Genomic DNA, 18817 nt, shown 5'->3' on the forward strand with positions numbered 1-18817 from the left:
GGTGAATTTGTCTTCCAGGGTCTGTTGAAAAGCAGACTGCACCAAGTTTTCCTCAAGGACTTTCCCTGTGCCTAGCAATATTCTGTTTATTTTTATCCCCCAAGAAACTCACTAGTCCATAACATGATGCATTTTGTTGGATTTGCCCCCAACATAACACTTTGTATTCCGGACAGAAAGTTAATTTCTTTGCCACATTTCTTGCAGTATTAGTTGTGCCTTATTGAAAACAGGATGCATGCTTTGGAATAGTTATGTTTTGTACACGCTTTAGTATTTTGGATTTATGTTAGTGTTGTTGAGCCACACTCGGTTATCTCCTCTCACAGCCATTAAACTTTGTAACTATTTTAACATCCCCATTGGCCTCATGGTGAAATCCCTGAGAGGTTTCTTTCCTCTCCGGCAACTGATTTGGGAAGAGCACCTGTGTCTTTGTAGTGTCTGGGTATATTGATACACCATCCAAAGTGTAAAATTAATAACTGACGCCATTCTCAAAGGGATATTCAATGTGAGCTTGTGGTGCCTTTCTTTGCGAACCGTAGGAAAACCTCCCTGGTCTTCGTGGTTGAATCTGTGCTTGAAATTCACTGCTAGGGCCTCCCGGGTGGCGCATTGGTGCTGCTGGCTTCCGGGTTGGATGCGCGCTGTGTTAAGAAGCAGTGCGGCTTGGTTGGGTTGTGTATCGGAGGACGCATGACTTTCAACCTTCGTCTCTCCCGAGCCCGTACGGGAGTTGTAGCGATGAGACAAGATACTACTACAACAATTGAATACCACGAAATTGGGGAGAAAAAGGGGGTAAAATTCAAAAAAAAAAAGAAAAAAAAGAAATTCACTGCTGGACTGAGGGACCTTGCAGATAATTGTATGTGTAGGGTACAGAGATGAGGTAATCGTTTAAAAATAATGTTAAACACTATTATTGCACACAGTCCATTTAGTCACTTATGTGACTTGTTCAGCAGATTTATACTCCTAAATTTATTTAAGCTTGCCGTAACAAAAGGGTTGAATACTTATTGACTCAAGACATTTTCTGGTTCAGTCTGCTTTAAGACCTGTAAACATTTCTAAAAGCAGACTGAGCCAGGCTTTCCTCTATGGTTTTGTCTGTGCCTAGCTATATTCCATTTACTTCTTATTAACAAACCAAAAAACTCCCTAGTCCTAGCCAGTGACACAATCTCAATTCAGGCTGTAACACAACAAAATGTGGAAAAAGGGGTGTGAATACTTTCTGAAGGCACTGTACATTTTTACGTTTCAAAACTGTAAGTCTTACAAACACATGCTTAGTACAGTTCGGGAGGTAAGAACTGTTGGATTCTGATAAAGAAAAACAGCGTGACTACTACAGAGCCCGAGATGCAGCAGGCAAAAAAAAACATGTTTTTGTTCATTTTTTTTCTTGCTGGAATGATATACAGTGCCTTCAGAAAGTATTTATACCCCTTGACTTATTCCACATTTTGCTGTTAAATACCATTTACACACAATACCCCATAATGACAAAGTGGAAACATGTTTTATAGAATGTTTTGCAAATTTATTGAAAATGAAATACAGAAATATATCTCATTGACGTAAGTATTCAGACACATTTTAGTTTATTGCATTCAGTTATACAACTGACAGGGTATCCCCCTTTACCTCTTTGGGGCGGGGGTACCCCCCCCCCAAATTGTTGGACGCGGTTCTGGGTCCAAAACAACCACAGATTATTCTGGAAATGCCTACAAAGCCATGGTAATGGTATACAGTTTCTCTAATGTGTCGACTTATTTTAAAGAATTGAGAGGTTAAACACAAGCGTTGTACTGATAACTAATAATAATAAATAACTATATAGATTCGGAATTGGATTTTAATTACATCAAGCTCCAAAAAGAGCTTTCTCAGATATGCTTGATGCTGCCTTTTTATTTTATTATGTTTATTTGACAGGGTCAATCTACAGTTAAAACCCAAATCAGCTAATGTGATGCATCGTACCGGATGAATATAGAAATCCAATGCCCATCCCCAGGCGAGTGGCGACCCTGTTCTCCAGAGCCCTCTCACCCTCCTCTTCCTCCTCCCTTCAGGAGACCTACATAGAGATCCAGACGGAGCACCTTCCCCAGCTTCTGCTGCGCATGGTTTCTGCCCTGACCTCTCACCTCCCGGCCCTGGGCCTTGGGGAGCTCACCCACTGCCTGCGCCTCTGCTCTAAGATCCTCAGCAAGGTGCAGCCCCCCCTGGTGTCCCCCCTGTCCCTGCCCACGGGCCCCCTCGCCTGCACAGTCTCTGCTAAGGAGGAGAAACGGGTAAGAAGTACTGAGATGGTGCCCCAGCCCGGGACACCTATACGAGTTAGATTAACCTTGGTTCTTACAGCCAGAGCATATTCTATAGCTTTTGTTGTTTATGTTTGAGTTTTTTTTCATCATTGTATGCATATGTAAAATGTATGTAAAATAAATGCTTAGATGTATGATGAATCAATATTTCGTGCAGACATTTCCCAGGTAATAAGGATAATCTGTAGGCTACTTTTTCATGAAAAAAGCAACTGGACTTTGTCTATCCTGATTTACGCTTTTAACCCAGTTACATTTGATCCCGTAAAGCATTGGTGATGATGAATGAGCTTCAGTCATCACCTCTGCCAAGTCTGAAAGCATCCTGTTGTCTTCCGAGTTCTACCTTGCCTTTACACAGTTTGCTTTAGCAAATTGTCCCTGAGCATTTGGTTGATCATAAAATAACACCGTTCCTTTTATCTCTGAACAGTGTTAAATCGTTTTTGCCTTTTGTCATTGTCAAGCGGATGTTCAAAGGCAAACATACAACCCCCTAACACGCCCACATTCATTGATTCTCACTTTGAAAATTAAAACTTTGTCAATTTTTCAGTTCCTAGCTGATGTCTGACTACCTTTGATAGTACACAAATGTCACTTCTTTCACTTCCTGCCAAATAAAATCATCAGAGCAGGGCTTCTCTGTTGTTGACCTAGCAGAGACGACAGCAGTTTGGCCTGATTCCCTAGCCCTCAAAAACATAAGCAACCATCCAAGTCCCCTCATGGTGTCCCCTGGTCCCAGTGCTGGCCCCCACCCCTCTACCCTCTCAATTTGTCTGGGTGGTCCCCGCTCCAGGACTGGAGGGGAGCTGGAGAACTGTCCCTCCCCTTTCCCCAGACAGAGGTGTTAGAAGCTGGGATCAGTCAACTATCTTTGTCCCCCTGTCTGTTACCTGGCGGTCTGGTAGAGTGTTTCAGTGCTCAGTAAGGCTTGACTAAAAGTTAACCGACCACTAGGCTAGAGGTAGAGGCCAGGGAGAGGTGCAAGGGAGGGGGCACATAGAGACACACACAAGTGGTAACTAACTAACAAACAGATGAGCCCCTCTTTCTCTCAGAGGAAGGGTTTCCTCTTGGGTATGTCTGCTCCATTGGAGTGGAAGGTTTCCTTCCCTCCCTTCAGTTCTATCTATCCTCCCCCCTCTCCCTTCCTCCTGTTCTCCAGCTACCCTCCTGGGGACATTTACAGGACGTAGTTTGCCATCTGAGTCCTGCCGCCAGAATGTGTAGCCTCAGCCTGCCTCACTGCATGCTGGGAAAGCCCTGGGGCTGTTTTGTGGCATGGCAATGTGGGGCTGTCTGTCGATCTGTCCTAAGCTGGCTGGCATGATGCAGGGAGGGAGCTGTATGTAGGGTGTAGATAAGGAGTCCATTCAGTTTGGGGCAACAGCTGTCCACTTCCCTGTCTGCGCTGTGGGTGCCTACGGTGTGTGTTTGTGTGGGGGTGGGGGGGTCTGTCAGGGAGTGTCTGTGCTTAGAAATCCTCTCCCTCCTTGTCTCCTGAGAGACCTGCGCTCTTCTCTTGACCTGATGCACTTTGGTCCCCACTGACAATCCTAAAACAGGCCCCGTTAGAATTATTAGGAACTGTGCTGTTGTTACACGGTCAATTTGTTCACTGGAGGGTCCAGTTTTTGGTTTCCAGCTGGTTTAACATGGACACCTTTTGTTTCCACTCCTGATATGTGTTGAATGCTGTCTGCGTTTGACCTCTTCTCCTTTCTCCTTCCTTTTCTCTCTCCTAAGTCCCTGCCCTCTACTCTGGAGCTCCCCAGCGGCCAGGTGTTTGAGAACGGGGAGAACCCCAACAGCAGTCGCTCCTCCGAGAGTGGCTTCACCGATTTTGTCCAGTACCAGGCCTCTGAGGAACCAGCACTACCCACTCAGCCTTCCCTCAAGACGGGCTGCAGCGGCTCCCTCCCAGCCTCCCAGAACAAGCCGCAGGACAAGCCTGTCATGCAGTGCTGCCTGGAGCATTTCCAGCACTTCCTCTCCCGCCTGGTCACCCTTTACATCACCCCGGGGATGGTAGAAGGATCTGGGGGTGAGAGGAGCGAAGTGGTACGAACGGAACCATTGGGCGGCGCCCAGCAGAACGGGAGTGATGTGGTTGAGGTGCCGGGGCAAAGGGAGTGTCTGGCGGCCTTTACTGCCGCCTGCCAGCTCTTCCTGGAGTGCTCCAGCTTCCCCGTCTACATCGCCGAGGGCAACCTCAAGTCCACGCCCCCGCCTAAGGAGCAGACTGGTAAGACAGACTGACTGACCACGTTTGAGATACAGTACAGGCTCTGCTCAGATGAACAGATCTTCACAATGGTTGGAGAAGCGTTTAATTACATTTCAGTTTGATATGATAATCCTATACCCTTCTCCGTATGTCAAACATATGGTCTCTTCTCTCCCCTTTGTGTTAGATGAGCACATCTGAACTACAGCTATTTACTGTTGTATGTCTTCTCCACTTCTCTCAATATAGTATCGTTTCTATTCTCTCCTGCAGACAGCGAGCAAGTGTGTCCTGCCGTGTGGTTGCAGACCTTGATGGACGCCTGCTGCCTGGCCAGTGACTTCAGCGTCCAGGGCGTGGCCATCTCCCTGGTCATGGACCTGGTGGGCCTCACCCAGTCTGTCGCCATGGTCACTGCCGAGGGCAGCATTGCTGGTGGCAACCCAGACTCCACCCAGCCCATGAGCCCTAGCCAGGGCCGTGTTGCTGTGGTGATCAGGCCACCACTCACACAGGGAATCCTGAAGTACATCGCAGAGAAGACCGACTTCTTCAAGGTAAGTGACAGGGAAGAGATTTGTGGCTTATTTGGATCTGATATTGTTGAGATGTTTAGAAATGGTTCAGTACAGAGAACACAGAATGTAGCTCAGTATGATAAATGGAAGAAACTTTTGAGATCTCTTTGCCATTGCTCACCATGATAAATGGTAGAAACTTATATTCATAAATCTGTTTTGCAGCATGATGAATAGTACAAACTTACGTTACCTGTCAAAAGTTTGGACACACCTACTCATTTAAGGGTTTTTCTTATTTAAAAAAATAATAATTCTACATTGTAGAATAATAGTGAAGACATCAAAACTATGAAATAACACCATATGGAATCATGTAGTAACCAAAAAAGTGTTAAACAAATCAAAATATATTTAATATTTTAGTTTCTTCAAAGTTGCCACCCTTTGCCTTGATGACAGTTTTTCACACTCTTGGCATTCTCAACCAGCTTCACCTGGAATGTTTTTTGAACAGTCTTGAAGGAGTTCCCACATGCTGCGTACTTGTTGGCTGCTTTTCCTTCACTCTGTGGTCCAACTCATCCCAAACCATCTCAATTGGGTTGAGGTCGGGTGATTGTGGAGGCCAGGTCATCTGATGTAGCGCTCCATCACTCTCCTCCTTGGTCAAATAGTCCTTACACAGCCTGTAGGTGTGTTGGGTCATTGTCCTGTTGAAAAACAAATGATAGTCCCACTAAGCGCAAACCAGATGGGATGGCGTATCGCTGCAGAATGCTGTGGTAGCCATGCTGGTTAAGTGTGCCTTGAATTCTAAATAAATCACTGACAGTGTCACCAGCAAAGCACCCCCACACTATCACACCTCCTCCATGCTTCAAGGTGGGAACCACACATGCAGAGATCATCTGTTCACCTACTCTGCAGCTGACAGACACAGCTGTTTGAACCCCAAATCTCAAATTTGGACTCATCAGAACAAAGGACAGATTTTCACCGGTCTAATGTCCATTGCTTGTGTTTCTTGGCCCAAGCAAGTCTCTTCTTATTATTGGTGTCCTTTAGTAGTAGTTTCTTTGCAGCAATTTGACCATTCTCTGAACAGTTGATGTTGGGATGTGTCTGCTACTTGAACTCTGTGAAGCATTTATTTGGGCTGCAACTTCTGAGGCTGGTAACTCTAATGAACTTATCCTCTGCAGCAGAGGTAACTGTGGGTCTTCCTTTCCTGTGGAGGTCCACATGAGAGCCAGTTTCATCAAAGCGCTTGATGGTTTTTGCAACTGCACTTGAAGAAACATTCAAAGTTCTTAATTTTCTGTATTAACTGACCTTCATGTCTTAAAGTATTGATGGACTGTCGTTTCTCTTTGCTTATTTGAGCTGTTTTTGCCATAATATGGACTTGGTCTTTTACCAAATAGGGCTATCTTCTGTATACCACCCCTACCTTGTCACAACACAACTGATTGGCTCAAACACATTATAAGAAGGAAAGAAATTCCACAAATTAACCTTTCAACAAGACAAACTTGTTAATTGAAATGCATTCCAGGTGTCTACCTCATGAAGCTGGTTAAAAGAATGCTAAGAGTGTGCAAAGCTGTCATCAAGGCAAAGGGTGGCTACTTTGAAGAATCTCAAATATAAAATCACTTTTTCTTTTTGGTTACTACATGATTTCATATGTGTTATTTAAAAGTTTTCACTATTATTTTACAATTTAGAAAATAGTACAAATAAAGAAAAACCCTTGAATGAGTAGGTGTGTCCAAACTGTTGGCTGGTACTATATGTTGATAAATCTGTTTTTCAGCATGATAAATGGTAGTAAACCTATGCTAATAAATCGCTCTATATCTCTCTTAAACACTCTCTCTCTCCCCCTCACCCCTCCAGAGTGTGGCCCTTATCCTGTGGGGACAGTTGGGGGAGGGGACCCCTCAGCACCACCAGCGCAGTGTGGAGCTCTTCTACCAGCTCCACAACCTGGTGCCTTCCTCCAGCATCTGTGAGGACGTCATCAGCCAGCAGCTCATGCACAGAGACAAGGTTGGTCAGCTCAGTACATATGCCGTCAGAAACATAGGAACACACAGCTTCACAGTATGCTTGTAAGAATTCTGTATGCCTGAAGGAATACGCTCCAACACACACGCATCCACACACGATTTCTGTGTTTTTTTTTCTTTCAGAAAATCCGTCTTGAGGCCCATGTGAAGTTCTCTGTGCTTTGGCATCTGACCAGAGACTTGAACATCACCAAGTCTTCCCCTTTCAACCGCACCTTTGACAGGTAGGCCTTCCCTCTCTACTGACACCCCACTCAAAATTGTGGTTTTATCCCTTGTTTTATTAAGGGTGGACAGAACAGCTGCTAATATATTAATGTAATACATATCTCATACTCTTTTTCTGTCGGTCTCTCTCTCACACACGCACGCACACATACCGTTTGGACGCTACAGACTTTCTTGTGAGAAGACCGATTTTGGGGATGTCTCATGGTCCGACAAACACTGCTGTAGCTCGGCCACCTTCCTCCGCAGATTGAGATGCAGCCCGTGCAAAAGAAACATGTCTCTAGCGTAAACTGACCGGTTTTGATAGGGATTTTTTAAATGTTACTTCGATTGATGCTCGGTCGATTATTAATATACACCATCACAATATTTATTTATTTATCCGTTATTTTACCAGGTAAGTTGACTGAGAACACGTTCTCATTTGCAGCAACAACCTGGGGAATAGTTACAGGGGAGAGGTGGAGGATGAATGAGCCAATTGTAAACTGGGGATTATTAGGTGATCGTGATGGTTTGAGTGCCAGATTGGGAATTTAGCCAGGACACCGGGGTTAACACCCCTACTCTTACGATAAGTGCCATGGGATCTTTAATGACCTAAGAGAGTCAGGACACCCGTTTAACGTCCCATCCGAGAGACTGCACCCTACACAGGACAGTGTCCCCAATCACTGCCCTGGGGCATTGGGATATTTTTATTTTAGACCAGAGGAAAGAGTACCTCCTGCTGGCCCTCCAACACCACTTCCAGCAGCATCTGGTCTCCTATCCAGGAACTGATCAGGACCAACCCTGCTTAGCTTCTGCTAAATCCATTAAGAAACATGATATGTATTAAATATATTTCAGAGGAACTGGATAGCATAGATCTGGATATGCTCCATGCCAATGGCAGCCTAAGCTGTAGACTAGTTCATTGAGCGGACAAGAAATGCTTATAATTCCCGTACCATTATTTTATAATATAGAATTTTAGAGTTATATGAATATAACTGATCTTAGTTGAATAACATAGAAAGGATATTACATACACCGTTCAAAGGCACTTAAATCTTTTGTCTTGCCCATTCACCTTCTGAATGGCACACATACACAATCCATGGCTCTATAATATTGAGGCTTAAAAATCCTTCTTTAACCTGTCGCCTCCCTTTAATCTACATGGATTGAAGTGGATTTAACAAGTGACATCAATAAGGGATTATAGCTTTCACCTGGATTTACTTGGTCAGTCTGTCATGGAAAGAGCAGGTGTCCTTAATGTTTTGTACACTCAGTGTATGTATAAGCTTTAAGATAGGCTTATATAGGTTTAGACAGAGCTATATGTATGTATTGTAATTATTTTAATTCAGGCTTTTTTTTGGCTTGGATTCATATAGGCTAGGCTTATGCATATGCATATGCATAAGCTCTAATATGCATATGAGGGTTCTGCATGTGACGTCTTAAATGCTTTGAATTAATCAGCAAGGTTAACCAATGGGGACTAATGCCGAGTTTCGCAAGCATGATATTCCCAAACACCCACCCCCAAATAATCAGACTGCCGTTGATAAAGATGTAGGACTCCCGCCATCACCAGTTATCCTCATCATTCAGGTTCTTATAATTCAGTCTTGAAATGTTTGATGTGAATTTTGGATGTATTTGAATTGATGCCAGACTGATTAGAGACAATCGAGTGCTGAGTACCAGGCCGTTAGCGAGTTGGGTACTACCAATGCATGAACTACAGAGCAGAGAATAGGAGGAGATTACTGTGACTCAGCAGTCACTTGGATTTTGACTGCGGTCATGACTCATGACTGTCGGTGTGGCTTCTGTCGATCTCTCTCTCTCTCTCTCTCTCTCTCTCTCTCTCTCTCTCTCTCTCTCTCTCTCTTTGCTCTCTCTCTCTTTTCTCTCTTTTTTTCTCTCTTTGCTTTCTCTCTCTCTTTGCTTTCTCTCTCTCTCTTTGCTTTCTCTCTCTCTCTTTGCTTTCTCTCTCTTTGCTCGCTCTCTCTCTCTCTCAGGTCTCTGTTCATCATGCTGGACAGTCTAAGTTACTGGGATGCGTCAGCCAGCGCAGTGGGCCGGGCCTGGCTCAACCAGGTGCTCCAGAGGCACGACATCGCCCGGGTCCTGGAGCCCCTCCTGCTGCTGCTGTTGCACCCCAAGACCCACCGTGTGTCCATCCAGCGCGTCCAGGCCCAGCGCCACTGGGCCCAGGCGTTCCCTAACCACAACCCCCAGGCCGAACAGGACCCCTCAGAATCCATCTACATGAGAGACTCGGGAATCTCTGACAGTGAGTATAGGGGAAACACGGGTTAGAATGGTGGTAGACAGGACAGCCATGGTCGTGAAGAGATACAGAGCACTGCAGGCTTTTGTTCCAGCCCAGCACTAATAGATTCAACACTCATCTCTTGATTGTATAATGTTGGGCTAGAAGAAAAGTCTATAGCTAAAGGATCAATGTAGTTTGGTGAACATTGGTTTGGAGTGAATCTAGTTCAAGGTTAATTTCGACTCTGTAATTTATTTGCATAAACAGTATGTCACATATCCTCTTCTCTCAGACTTCAACCAGATGCCAGGGGACTCTTTGAAGTCAGGGCTCCGAGGGCTGCCGTTGAGCGACATGGAGCCCTTCTGCCTGACAGTCAACCCTCTGAGTGACAGCCTGTCCCTGCTCAGCCTGAGCAGTGAGAACCTGGCACTGAGCGGTGACTACCATCCTCCTGACCAGCAGGGGGAACCCCACCTCCACGGCTCTGAGTCCAGCGGCTCCCACTCCTCCTCCATAGACAATGGCAGCTTCGAGGAGCCAGACGGCACATGCAGCACAGTGAACGGATTAGGATCTGACCAAGTCCCTGTCCTTATAGAGTCCGACAGTATGGTTCCTGATGAGGAGGATTCACTCGAAGAGGTTGTGTTGTCGGTGTTAAATGAGTTGATAGACAGGGTGGTGGGTATGGGAGAGGATGAGGGGCCACCTGAAACGCCATCCCCCCCTGAAGCGTGGGTGCAAACGGACTCCGATAGCTCCTCATCAGACACGCAGGCCGGTCTTCGGCTCGATTCGGGCCCCCACGCCCCCTCCCACCGCCTCGAGATGTTAGCAGGAGGCACCCTGGGGTTCTTCCATGTCACCCCACCGGACCAGACAGGGGAGGAGTGGGAGAGGCACCGCGAGGGCATCACTCGCCACAGCTCGTCCCCCTCCATCGTGACCCTGCCGGACAGCTCGGGCCCGGCCTCCCCTCACGACCAGAACCTCCGCTTGGACGTCGTGGACCTGCGGGCCCGTAAGCGCTCCCACAGTAGCACCCAGCTCAGCCTCAAGGGTAAGATCATGGAGCGTCTGCAAGACAAGTCCCCCGGCGCCAAGCCCAAGGTGAAGAAGAGCAAGAGGAAGGAGGAGGAGAGGCTGAGGAAGGCCCTGCAGGCCGAGAAGCTCCGGCCGCCCAGGCTCTTTTTCGGAGACAGCCTGGATCTGGAGAATTGGTACAGCTGCGGAGAAGGTGAGGTGTCCGAGATCGAGAGTGACACCAGCTCGCCGAGTGGGGGCGGAGGGGTGAGCGGGGGAAATGGTCCCAACGGGAGAGTGGAGCGTAGAGCTTCCGCCTCGCCGCCTCAGTTCAACATCCACCCCCTCTACCAGCACGTGCTGCTCTACCTGCAGCTGTACGACTCATCCCGCACACTGCACGCCCTTTCGGCCATCGCCGCCATGCTGCGGGCAGCGCCATCGGACTTCGTGGACGCCATCTCCACCACCAGCATCAACAACACCTACACGCCCCAGCTGTCACTGCTGCAGAACCTGCTGTCACGCCACCGCGTCTCCGTCATGGGCAAGTCACATTTATTTTTTTATGCATAGAAACACAGATAAAGACCACATAAAATAATGTGATGTTCTATCTCCACCTCCTCCCAGGTAAGGACTTCTACTGCCCCATCTCCCAGGACAGCCACTCCCACTCGTTCCGCAGCGCCATGTTCCTAGAGATCATCATCTCCCTCTGCCTCTACTTCCTGCGCTCCTACTACTCTGCCCACGTGGGCACGGCCGCCACCGACCTGGCGGGCAACCGGGCCATGCAACTGACCAGCTTGGAGGTCCTCACCCTTCTCTTCAGCGAGCTGTCCAAGGTGACCGGCGGCTCGGCCAAAGGCTTCGCCAGCTTCATCAGCGACGTGCTGTCCAAGTGTAAGGTCCAGAAGGTGGTGCTCCACTGCCTGCTCTCCTCCATCTTCTCGGCCCAGAAATGGCACGAGCAGCGGGCGGCCGGCGTCAACGTGGCCTCCCAGGAGGAGGGTCTCTCAGAGGACAGCGTAATCAACCTCTCTGAAGATCAGATGGACGGCTGCAGCGCCGTTCAGTCCCAGCTGCTGAGGCTTCTCCAGAGCCTGGTGGTGCTGGAGCACAGGGTCCTAGTGCCCGCCGAGGAGGGCGGCGACGGGGGGCCTGTGGTCGCCCCGGGGGGTGTAACATTAGGTGTTGTAACATTAGGGACGGGTAGCGGGGCAGGGACGGGCTTCGAACTGCTGGGAGGTGAGGTGGAGCACATGAACCCACAGCAGCCAATGACGTCGCTGCAGTACCTTCACGGGCAGCCTATCACGGCGCAGGGCATGTTCCTGTGTGCAGTGATCCGGGCGCTGCACCAGCACCACGCGTGTAAGATGCACCCGCAGTGGATCGGCCTGATCACGGCCACGCTGCCCTACATGGGCAAGGTACTGCGCAGGGTGGTGGCCTCAGTCACACTGCAGCTCTGTAGGAACCTGGACAACCTCATTCAGCAGTACCGCTATGAGACCGCCATCACAAACACCAGGTAACTGCTATAGGATAGTTTCTTATGAGCCCGTATGGGCTAGGCATCCATCAGTCCTGGTTAGCCATTGTAAAACCACACCACTGCTTCCTTTGTAGTCCACAGGACAATGGGATAGTGGCTATATTGGAAGTTTTTTTTTTACATGCAATGTTAATGTGTGTGTTTTAGGTCTACCTACTTTAGTTGATTGCGCTGATTGATTTTAAGTCACTCTGAATAAAAGTGTCTGCTAAATAACTGAAATGTAAAACTGGGAAAATTGTTGTTCCAGGATCTGGTGTGAAGGCAACTGCAAGCAGATTGTCAGTAATCAGGTTTCCATCCAACAATTTCATTAATTACCTGATGCAAAAAAATGTCACGACCGGGAAACAGGACATTTTGGGACAATTTCATAAATGTCGGGGGACAATTTGTTGATTCGACATGGTGTCAGTAAAATTTGGCCAATTATGCAAGAAATGGCAGTGGAAACGCTTTTATTGTACCTTTATTTAACTAGGCAAGTCAGTTAGGAACACATTTAAATGTTTAATGACTGCCTACGAACAGTGTTCAGGGGCTGAACAACAGATTTTTACCTTGTCAGCTCGGGGATTTGATCTTGCAACATTTCGGCAACCTTTCGGTTGCACATGGGGCGGCTACCTGCCATTATACGCGATTATATTTTGTGTGGTCCTCCCACTACGACTTGGGGAAAGCATGCAGTTTATTAGGCGACAGATGAAATAAGTTATGATGAACTTCAAAAGTTTGTGAAAGTGCACAGGGATGAGCTCGATGCGCCTTTACAATAAATATCAATGGTCTTATTCTGGTGACATGATAATCGAGGCTTGGCTGCCATTTGATAAATAAAAAAGAATCTCGCTCTTATCCATAATAATGTCATCATATAGGCTAGCCTAAATACAGCCCGCACTGTATTTGCAAACTGTTGTACAGAGCGCACCTGCCAAGACCATAGTGGGCACATTTGCTATTTAACGCAACAGTTTTTGTGACAAAACCATCGGTACAGTTGAAAATGAGATGAATTCACATTGAACTATAGGTTACTATTCGGTACAAATTTAAAGGATATTTCAAGATTTTGGCAGTGAAGCCCTTTATCTATTTCCCCAAAATCAGATGAACTTGTGGATACCATTTTTATGTCTGTCTCTGCATCCAGTATGAAGGAAGTTAGAGGTAGTTTCGTGAGCCAATGCTAACTAGCGTTAGCGCAATATTTTCAAGTCTACAGGAACACCTAGCATGCTTGCTGTTCCCATAGACTTCCAGTCATTGCGCTAATGTTACTTAGCAACTTCCTTCAAACTGCAAACAGAGACATAAAAATGGTATCCACAAGTTCATCTGGCTCTGGGAAAGTAGATAAAGGGCTTCATTCACAAAATCTCAAACCATCCCTTTAAGAAGAAAAAAGATACCTTCATCACGTAGTGCTTTTTATTCACACGTCAGTTTGGTGGAAACGCCACTGGTGGGAAAATGCGCATATTCTTTTATGCAGATTTTTTAGTATTCATCTGAAAATCTGTCTCCAATTGGATGAACCTAGCTAGTAAAGTGACATTTTTGTATGAGGATGAATTGGTTCATTTAAGTGCATATCCAAGGCAATAGATTTACAGCTGATTTGTAGCAGAGGAAATGTTTGTAAGAAGTTAGGTGAGTGATGCTGCCACAAGATGTCTCTCTTGACCAGCAGTTGCCTCAATTACCCACCTTTGACTAATGCCTTTGTGGATTCTAAATTGTTACTGTATATTCTATGACAACATTAATTGTTTATGGCAAAATAGTTTTTTATACCAAATGATGACTATTAATTTATACTTTCCCCACTATCCCTCTTCCAGACCTCAGTGGATGGCCCTGTGCATCCCCCCAGATTTGATTCTAACAGTACTGGAAGGAGTGACAGCTATCATCCACTACTGTCTACTGGACCCATCCTCCCAGTACCACCAGGTGAGGGCGCTAGTCAGCCGCACTGCACTGCCAAGTAGACAGTGTCATATCTGCATTGATTTAATGCCGATGTCACTTATTTACACATCGATAGATCTCCTTTGTTTATATTGAAGGATGGCATTTTCTGTACAAATCTACACAACCTACTACACCATTTTCAAAATGAAAGAAAATTATTGGACATTTTCCCAAATTAATAAATAAAAAAAGTAAGATGTCATGATTGCGTTTGTCTTCACACCCCAGAGTTTATACTTGGTGGAAGCACCTTTGGCAGCCATTACATCTCTAAATCATTTTGAAGAAGATTCTACCAACTTTGCACTTAGCGCAACATATATCCATTGTTATTGACAAAATTGCTCTAGCTCAGTACATTTGGTTGGGAGTCATTGATGGACAGCAATATTCAAACAGTGATTGCTATTATCATGGCTATTGTGGTAGCAGCATCAAGTTATGGGTATGCTTGTCACCGGCAGGGACTTGGTAGTTTGTCATGATCAAAATAAATGTGAAAGAAGCATAGCCCAGGTAAAAAGTTAGCGGGAAACCCAACGTAGTCTTCTGAGAACCAAACCCTGGGATAGAGTTTTATTTTTCAATGTGACAATTACACAAGCTTTAATGCCAAAGACACACCAGAATGGCTTTCCAAGAGGTGGTGAGTGTTCCTAAATAGTCCAGTCTCAGTCCTGACTTGAAAATCTGCTTGAAAATGTAGAGGCAATATTTGAATATTGCTGTCCAACAATGACTCCCAACCACATTTATTGAGCTTGAGTAATTTTGTAAAAAATTTGGCTGACAATGTTGCTTCCACCAAATGTTAACTCCGGGGTGTGAGGACATACGCAATCAATACATCTTCCTTTTAAATGTTTTTATTAATTTGTTAATGTTTCTATAATTTTTCTTTAACTTTGAAAATGTGGGGTAGGTTAAGTATATTGGTAGAGGAAAAAAATTGGATGTAATCTCTTTTTAGTAATTTAGTAATTTTTTTGTAATTTTAAGGCAGATAAACGTGAAGACTGCAATGGGGTGTGTAGACTTTCACTAGTGACTGTATCTCCATGTCCCTGTCAATCCTCTCAGCTGCAGGTGAGTGTGGACCAGAAGCACTTGGCGGAGGCTCGCTCAGGGATCCTGTCCATCCTCCACACCATCATGTCCTCCGTCACCCTGCTGTGGAGCGTCCTGTACCAGGCTGACAGCACAGACCGGCCAGCTGCCGCCTCCGCTGCATCCACTTCCAACATCAACCTGGGATCCACCAAGGTACTGCGGTTACACCCTGACCCTAAGCCTTTTCACAGTACTGAATCGAACTAAGGCGAGCTAAACCAAGCTGTGCTGAGCTGATCTGATTACTCACTCATCCATCCATAGTTGCTAGAACTCAGCTGAAATGGACAATGTAATAATAGCCATCACAGTCTGGTCTAGGTCGACACGATACTGTGAAAAGAGTACCTGTAGTTTATACCTAGATCAGTGTTCTTCAATATATATATTTTTTATATTTTTTTTGGGGGGGGGGATAGTGTACTTAGTTTAGCATGCGTTATAGTGGATGCAGCAAACTGCTTATGTTACTAGCTCTTAACTATATTGCTCCTAAGGACCCTACAGGGTGTGCAGACTTTTGTTTCAGCCTGGTACTCCTGATTTGAGGATTCGACTAAGCATCCGTTAGCGCTGGACTGGAACAAAAGCCTGCACTACATGTGGGTTTCCCCAGGACTCGCACATTGTTCAAGGAGAATGGACCGTCCACTTCCTGTTGGCCTGGTCTTATTTCTGTCACTGCATAGAGCGCTCAATCTTTCCTCTTTCTCCTCAGAACTTGCGTCAGCAGATCCTGGAACTGCTAGGCCCCATCTCCATGAACCACGGAGCCCACTTCATGGCAGCTATCGCCTACGTGTGGAACGAGAGGAAGCAGGTCAAGACCACTGCCGCTTACAAGGTAAGCTCCAGAAATCAACATGGCAGAAACCCTTACTAAACACGTACATTTTGTGTTATTAGTGTGGTTAATGGCGGTGCGCAGAGGTCTCTTACCCTGCCTGTGTCCATGTTTGCGCACGTGTGTGTGTGTAGGTGATCCCCACTGCCAGTGAGGAGCAGTTGTTGTTGGTGGAGCTGGTGCGGTCGGTCAGCGCCATGCGTACCGAGACCGTGATGCAGACGGTCAAAGAGGTCCTGAAGCAGCCGCCGGCCATCGCCAAAGAGAAGGTTGGTGCTGCGGTCTCCCAATAGCCTGGAATCTAAACTGACATGCTCTGTTTTACCATTAAAATAAAGCAAATTAGTTTCCCAATACATACGCTTAGATCGCACTGTGCTACTGTAACCTTGTTACAGTTTATGACTATATTTAAAGCTGCATGACTCCTAGCCTCCTGCTTCCATTAGTCCTAATTCACCCTAATGCAGGTCCTCTGTTACTATTACATTGGACAGATGCCATCTTATTGTTACAGTATATCAAAGTAAATTGGCAGCTTCCCTGCCATGGCCTCATTATTTTCTAATTAAATGTAGTTCTGTCCAGTGTTACCTCTTCCTCAACCCTCTCTCACTCGTCTTCCCTCTTTCTCACCGTCTCGCCGTAGAAGCATCTGTCTCTGGAGGTGTGCATGCTGCAGTTCTTCTATGCTTACGTTCAGAGGTGAGACCAACAGACATCCACCTGTCTGTCAAGTGTGTTAAGCATAAGTAGCAAATACAGTGGGGCAAAAAAGTATTTAGTCAGCCACCAATTGTGCAAGTTCTCCCACTTAAAAAGATGAGAGAGGCCTGTAATTTTCATCATAGGTACACTTCATCTATGACAGACAAAATGAGAAAAACATTTCCAGAAAATCACATTGTAGGATTTTTAATTTATTTATTTGCAAGTTATGGTGGAAAATAAGTATTTGGTCAATAGCAAAAGTTTATCTCAATACTTTGTTATATACCCTTTGTTGGCAATGACAGAGGTCAAACGTTTTCACAAGGTTTTCACACACTGTTGCTGGTATTTTGGCCCATTCCTCCATGCAGATCTCCTCTAGAGCAGTGATGTTTTGGGGCTGTTGCTGGGCAACACAGACTTTCAACTCCCTCCAAAGATTTTCTATGGGGTTGAGATCTGGAGACTGGCTAGGCCACTCCAGAACCTTGAAATACTTCTTACGAAGCCACTCCTTCGTTGCCCGGGCTGTGTGTTTGGGATCATTGTCATGCTGAAAGACCCAGCCACGTTTCATCTTCAATGCCCTTGCTGATGGAAGGAGGTTTTCACTCAAAATCTCACGATACATGGCCCCATTCATTCTTTCCTTTACACGGATCAGTCGTCCTGGTCCCTTTGCAGAAAAACAGCCCCAAAGCATGATGTTTCCACCCCCATGCTTCACAGTAGGTATGGTGTTCTTTGGATGCAACTCAGCATTCTTTGTCCTCCAAACACGACGAGTTGAGTTTTTACCAAAAAGTTCTATTTTGGTTTCATCTGACCATATGACATTCTCCCAATCTTCTTCTGGATCATCCAAATGCTCTCTAGCAAACTTCAGACGGGCCTGGATATGTACTGGCTTAAGCAGGGGACACGTGTGGCACTGCAGGATTTGAGTCCCTGGCGACGTAGTGTGTTACTGATGGTAGGCTTTGTTACTTTGGTCATTCACAGGCCCCCACGTGTGGTTCTGGGATTTTTGCTCACCGTTCTTGTGATCATTTTGACCCCACGGGGTGAGATCTTGCATGGAGCCCCAGATCGAGGGAGATTATCAGTGGTATTGTATGTCTTCCATTTCCTAATAATTGCTCCCACAGTTGATTTCTTCAAACCAAGCTGCTTACCTATTGCAGATTCAGTCTTCCCAGCCTGGTGCAGGTCTACAATTTTGTTTCTGGTGTCCTTTGACAGCTCTTTGGTCTTGGCCATAGTGGAGCTTGTAGTGTGACTGTTTGAGGTTGTGGACAGGTGTCTTTTATACTGATAACAAGTTCAAACAGGTGCCATTAATACAGGTAACAAGTGGAGGACAGAGGAGCCTCTTAAAGAAGAAGTTACAGGTCTGTGAGAGCCAGAAATCTTGCTTGTTTGTAGGTGACCAAATACTTATTTTCCACCATAATTTGCAAATAAATTCATAAAAAATCCTACAATGTGATTTTCTGGAAATGTTTTTCTCATTTTGTCTGTCATAGTTGAAGTGTACCTATGATGAAAATTACAGGCCTCTCTCATCCTTTTAAGTGGGAGAACTTGCAAAATTGTTGGCTGACTAAATACTTTTTTGCCCCACTGTATATGTGATCCTAAGACGATCCATGCCTGGAAGAAGTGTACCATCTGAGTTTTCCCTCTTTGGTAGTTCAGTTCATGTGATGTCATGTTTAGTTTGACATTTTTGTTATGTCAAATGTGTTGAGCATGTAGAATAAAATAGAGTTCAATTCAGATAAAACCCCTGAATTTTGTTAGTCCAATTCATTGAGTTCTGTAGCTTTACTATTATTGTTACTAAACTGTCTATACAAGTGTCTTACTTAAATGAGTACTTAGCCCATCATTAGAACATTGTTTGTG

At 45.7% G+C, this 18817-nt stretch overlaps 1 protein-coding gene across 3 annotated transcripts in view; it reads left to right on the top strand.

Moving 5' to 3' along the window:
* LOC139367110 (protein DOP1A-like) overlaps positions 1-18817 on the top strand; it is a 38257-nt gene that overhangs the window by 10485 nt on the left and 8955 nt on the right. For all 3 annotated transcript variants that reach the window (XR_011626845.1, XM_071105166.1, XM_071105174.1), the window contains 13 exons: positions 2091-2312; positions 4098-4596; positions 4852-5135; positions 6999-7151; positions 7295-7395; positions 9421-9695; positions 9970-11250; positions 11337-12240; positions 14112-14223; positions 15325-15507; positions 16073-16198; positions 16333-16467; positions 16848-16903. Coding sequence is in view for 2 of the 3 variants with exons in the window: in XM_071105166.1 (XP_070961267.1) it covers positions 2091-2312; positions 4098-4596; positions 4852-5135; positions 6999-7151; positions 7295-7395; positions 9421-9695; positions 9970-11250; positions 11337-12240; positions 14112-14223; positions 15325-15507; positions 16073-16198; positions 16333-16467; positions 16848-16903 (4331 nt within the window). In the remaining variant the exon portion in view is untranslated. The remainder of the gene's footprint in view (positions 1-2090; positions 2313-4097; positions 4597-4851; positions 5136-6998; positions 7152-7294; positions 7396-9420; positions 9696-9969; positions 11251-11336; positions 12241-14111; positions 14224-15324; positions 15508-16072; positions 16199-16332; positions 16468-16847; positions 16904-18817) is intronic.

This window comes from Oncorhynchus clarkii, chromosome 2 (assembly GCF_045791955.1).
Source record: "Oncorhynchus clarkii lewisi isolate Uvic-CL-2024 chromosome 2, UVic_Ocla_1.0, whole genome shotgun sequence".
Classification (NCBI taxonomy): Eukaryota; Metazoa; Chordata; class Actinopteri; order Salmoniformes; family Salmonidae; genus Oncorhynchus; species Oncorhynchus clarkii.